The sequence below is a fragment of the Formica exsecta genome, unplaced genomic scaffold, assembly GCF_003651465.1.
Source record: "Formica exsecta isolate Colony F162 unplaced genomic scaffold, ASM365146v1 scaffold201, whole genome shotgun sequence".
Taxonomy (NCBI): Eukaryota; Metazoa; Arthropoda; class Insecta; order Hymenoptera; family Formicidae; genus Formica; species Formica exsecta.
This window is the reverse complement of record NW_021849308.1, coordinates 1,876,576-1,882,158: the sequence shown is the minus strand read 5'-3', so window position 1 is coordinate 1,882,158 and position 5,583 is coordinate 1,876,576. Positions and strand designations below refer to the sequence as shown.

Below are 5,583 nucleotides of genomic sequence, written 5' to 3'. Positions count from 1 at the left end.
TGGGAAGTTTTGCGGCGACCACCTATATCACTGAATACGGAATAACCCCGAGGGTAAGATCCCCCCTTGAGTCTCCCGGAATTTCGAATTCCCCGAGGAAACCCCCGCTCAGCCGCGATCCGCCCTTCCCCTCCTGAATTCTCGCGAAAATTCATCTCGCTAAATATCGTATAAGGCAAGCGCCTTCTAGCATTAAGCAAGCATGGCTTCAATAAAAGCTTTCTCTCAAGAGATGTGCTATTAGGGCAGTTAATCTCTTAATTAAACAGAATCTATCTGAGCAATGCGGTAGAGATTAAAAAGTGTAAATATTAATACAATAATGGTTATGCGATAACAGAGATCTTTAAAAATCTGTTGAGATTTTGCTAAATCTGAATGTAATCATTTTTAATATAAAAGTTTGTAAGAATAATTATAGTTTACATAAATATGCCTCAATTATTAAATAATCAACTTATAAAAATTGTCAATTTTTATTTGCAAATTATATATTATCACATTTCTCACAAATAGTACAAATAACTATATAAAATACAAAACAATTGTAAAAATAAAAGACTCTTGTTGATAACCCGAAAGAGGTATGCGTCAGAATTTAATATCAAAATTCAATGCCGACGTGTGACGCAACCGATCACATTCTTCTTTCAAGAACAAGCGCGTTCATTACTCCTTACTCATTCCTTGCTTAGTTTAACGCACGTAAGTAGCTTGTGACGTAATTGCTAAAGCATGTATATAGCATATGGATGGTTAATGACGTAAATTTTTGAAAAAGGGAGAGAAGAAAAAGGAAAAAGGGAGAAAGAAAGGCAGAACTCTTTGTGTTCCAAGACATAAAATGTACCGAAACATTGTTCTCGCGAGAATCCACGATTATCGGTCGAATACATACACAGTGAGATCTGAAACACTTGCTAATAAACACGGCAGACCTTGAACGCAAAACGTTGTCTGGGTTAAACTCCAGATCCATTCGTAACACGGCGTGGAATAATGGAAGTCCCAAATACGGCGTGTGGTTACGGCGATCATGGGCGCAATATCGGCTTGATTACGTTAGAAATCAGAAACTGTGACTAAACTAAGCTCGATCTTCGAGAGGCGACGACGGCGGCGGGATTACCAATGACGCGAATTAATTCCACGGTCCAAGTTCGTTCGACGAAGTTCTCTCGCGTCTGCGAACGAGTCGTCCTCGCGCGTAATTACGCGGGGAGGAAATATAATTCCCATCACGTGAAAAAGGCGGCGTCTCTCGACTTCTGAGTTACGTTATTCGAGCGGACGGGAGCTTCAGGTATCTCTCGCCGCGGTATAACCTTTCGAGATGAAGATGGCAGTAACGTGCCCCGCTTGAAGATATCTCGCGAAGTAAGTTTGCCAGAGGTGAAGGGGGGGGGGGGCGAGAAACGAGAGGATGTGGTTCACCGAGGAATTGAAAAGTCCGCAAAAGAAAACCCGACCTTTTGTCCTTGAGAGATACGCTACTCGCGGGACAATGAAATGACTCGGTCATCCGTCCTAACTCCATCTTCATATTCCGGACACAATGCAACGTCCCAAAGCGGCTTTTTGCTCGAACCAGCAATTTTTCGATCTCTCTTTCTCTCTCTCTCTCTCTCTTCCCTTCCTCCTCTCTGTTTGTCTCTCAAAGTAAGGATTTCGAGCGAGAACTTATCGCGCGAAGTGCCTTTTCTCCTTTATTTTCCGCGAGATTTTCATTAACCGGAGAGCCCGACGATTTTCCGTGAAGCGACGAACTCGCGTTTCGCATTCGAGAGGCGAGAGGAAGCGAAGTGGTAGAGGGAGGGGGAAATCGATGATAATTAAAGTCGATAAGAAAGGAGTCGCGCGAGCGACGACGTCTCGCTTCCATCTCCGGAAGAAATATCGCGCGTTATAGTATGATATATTACACCGTATATATGTGTCGTGTATATTCGTTCCGTCGGCGATTCTGGATCACCGTTTTTCGAACGAGCGGGAAGCATATTCGCGCGCGTGCGCGCGCTCTTATCGTCGCAAAGCCGTTTGTATATAAAAGCTGCTTACACACGCGAAGGCTCCCACCATGCGAGCGTGGTCTTTACAAATGCTGAATCCTCGCGCACCCGAAGTCCTTCGCAAACGCGAGAACCTCGGCACGCTCAACCAAGAGAGTCCCCGCACATGCGAGATCCTTTGAAATACGAGTGTCTCGTACATGCGAGATTCTTACATGCGCGAACACACTTCCGGATGATCGTCTGCTTTAGGAATGCGACAAAACTATGTAACAAAGAGACGGCGATGTTTCTCGACGAAGCAACGCAATAACGTTAAAAACCCGTTATATCATTTCGCGTGTTAATCGAGGATTTTACGATCGCCGCGAGAAATCTAATCTCGCGTTCGCGTATCGTTAATATAGCTAACGGGATAAGATCCTCCCACACACACATTCACGATTCACAAATGTTCGGCGTGATATAGTCGGTGGAAATCTCGCGCGAATACAAGAGTTTTCTTTAATCTTCCCCATTATCGTAAATAGTACGATGACGCGCGCGCGAGCACATCGACGTATAACTTATCGTCCAACGCGGCCGGTGATTCGCTGATTACGACTTCCGTCGAGGGCCATTCACATCACATCTCGTGCGATGCGCGCACGAGAGGGAAAGAAAACTTTCGCAATCGTCTTGCAACAATTGCCGCGCAGGATTGCACATCGCGGTCCGAATTATTTTCGCTACTTCACATTTTGCATTTACGTGTTGTAAAATTCTGCGTCTTGCCTACAGTTTAATACAGGATCGTAAAGAATTAACTCTCTTTATCTGCATTTAAACATAAAAAAGTTCGAGGATAAAAGACGCGCAGGTGCTTGGATATTTCTATTCAAAATAAATGTTGTCACAGTGGTATTTTATAATTCAAAATTACTTTTCCGCCTTTTAAAGTTGTCTAAAACATTTCAAAATTGAAGCATCGTTCATTATATTTAATTAAATTTTTATCTAAAGACAATACATTATAAAGAATTATATTAATCCTAAATGAAACAATGAATTGTCATGAAAATTATAACGAGTGTCAAACGTTAAAACTTGACAATGTCTCGGATGACACATAGAAATATATATTATAAATCTATTAGAGTACGGGACTGTAAGAGGAACTACGGATTATTCACGGAAAATTATTTGGTTACCAGGATGATTCATGTTTCTCGTCTGTGACTCGTTTTAGGATTATATTCGGCGGCATTTCCGATGCAACTCGAAGTTCCGGGAAATGATGACGCAATGCATCGTATTTCCTCCTAATAAAGTACACAATAGGTATGATCAAAGGAAAGACCGGTAACTCATTTTTTTGTAGTTGGAATATATCGCAACGAAAAGCGCGAGGAGAGAAAAAAGTAAACAACCGATATGATAATATTTGACATCTGAGAAAACACATTCTTGTCTCTTTAATAAATTGTATGCGTGCGATATCGATATTATTATACCGCGAAACAGATTTATCATCTTTGTGTCGAAGAGTTTGAACAAGATAAGAACGGTGTGCATATATTGACTCCAAAAATAGGGATTGATTAATTTACATAATGTTATCATAATGATTTAGTATAACGCAGATGCGAGTTCAGTTTCGAATCGAACGCTGTAGAAACTTTTTGTTTTTATCTATTTTTTTTTTACGTATATTTTCTATATATTTTTTTACAATTTTGTTTATCCTTATATTTTCTATGTGATTTATTGCATCGACTTTGTAATCGTGCCATTGCAAATTTGCAATTAGTTACTTTTATAGATCCCATATATTGTATGTTCACATATAAATCAAAAATATATGTGTGTGTATGTGTTACAAGTCATACAAACAAAAATTTTATATTGCTTTGGATATATCGTTCTTTATCAATGTTTACTCTTTTTATTTACTTTAAATAAAAGAAACTACGTACACATCCGCGTAGATATAATAATTTCTATTATAATACGGGAAAAGATAAAACAAATATTTCCCGAAATAATTATAAATTCGATTATTTATTATATATTCAATTAATCAATAAAACAATATATTATATATAATTTTTTATATCATAGAGAGGCAATAATATTTATTAAAAATTCACTTTGAATTCTGTAAATTCTGAAAATTCGCGTGCAACAAAAAGTTTCTCACGAAAACAATTTTCAAACAAAGGAAGCGAACAGGAGTGCAGTAATAACGTGTCTCGTGCATAGTATCAAAATCGGAACTAAACAATGTCATTCCTCGAATATGACGAATTGAATATTTTTCTCGTATATATGTTTCAAAGAAACTAAATTTCCAAATGCGCAAGATTTTGCGCAAAACATATGTATTGTGTAATACGATTTCTCTTGGCGCGTATATTCGCGGCCACTATCTCGCTCAACCGTTTTCGAGAGACGCGTTCAAACACGCGACAAGCGGGCTCTTCGTGAAAGGATGATTCACGAGAGAGACGCATACACGCACAGAAGGACGTCGCACACATCGAAAGTATTCACACGAACGTACGTACGCAACTACGCACCGTATACATACATACATACACGCACGCAAGTCGCGTCCTGTCGCGAAACGCAAAAGACGCTTTGCATTGTCGAAAATGAAGAGTATTTTGAGACTCACCGCTCTCGATGTAGGGAACCAGCAACAGCAGCAGCAGGAAGAGAACGTATCCGCACGTGTCACTGATCATCGTAACACTATAATCCCTCGCTGCAGTCAGGACACGCCGCGCTGGCTACCTGGCGTCGATCGGCACCACCTTCGCGAGTATCCGCGAACACGTAAATACAAAACAAACGGCGTGACGCGACGTGGCGCGATCGCTAGCAACAGGATCGACGAGGGAACGACGAGGGAACGACGAGAGGACGCGCGTTATAAATCCTTAGCACTATTTTCTCTTTACACTTGTTTTTCTCCTTGCCTTCCAACACTGCACACACCACCGCGCACGATGTCTCGATCGCACGACGGAAAGGACGATGATGACGAAGAACGCGAATTGCTCCGCGCGTCACGCTCCGCTCGCTCGCGGGCGACGACGATGTGTAATCGACGTGGACGACGGAGGACACGGACGATCGGCTGCTGCGCTCGACACGACGGCCGCCACGGATGAATATGAACGCGGCGCGCGTCTCTTCTATCTCTCTCTCTCTCTCTCTTTCTCCCTTCTCCTCCTCCGCCTCTTCTCTCGTTCTCTTTCTTTCTCTCTCCGTCGTTTCCGGAGCACGACGAGGTTTACGCCATCATTTTCCCCGTCGAGATCACGCTAGCACGCGGACACTCGCACGACCACCGCCGATTAACACACACGCGCACTACCAACTTGTTCCGCCCCTCGTCGTCTCGCGACTAACTTCAGCTGGCTGGAGCTCGTTTGCTCGTTCGTTCCTTCACTGCTCGCTTTCACGGCGCTCCGTTCCGCGTCGACGACAATCCGTGAATTCGTCCTTCGCACGCGAACAGCTGACGGCCGTTGTTTGTTCCTTCACGCGCAGCGCGACGACGACGACGACGACGACGACGACGGCGACG

General features: G+C 42.6%; 1 protein-coding gene across 4 annotated transcripts in view; it reads right to left on the bottom strand.

Annotated features, from left to right (window-relative positions):
* Positions 1 to 5,571, bottom strand: part of LOC115234608 (disintegrin and metalloproteinase domain-containing protein 10) — a 117,784-nt gene extending 112,213 nt beyond the window's left edge. For all 4 annotated transcript variants that reach the window (XM_029805794.1, XM_029805795.1, XM_029805796.1 and 1 more), the window contains exon 1: positions 4,666 to 5,571. In XM_029805794.1, coding sequence (XP_029661654.1) covers positions 4,666 to 4,735 — 70 coding nt within the window. In that variant the 5' untranslated portion in view covers positions 4,736 to 5,571. The remainder of the gene's footprint in view (positions 1 to 4,665) is intronic.
* Positions 5,572 to 5,583: the final 12 nt, after the last annotated feature.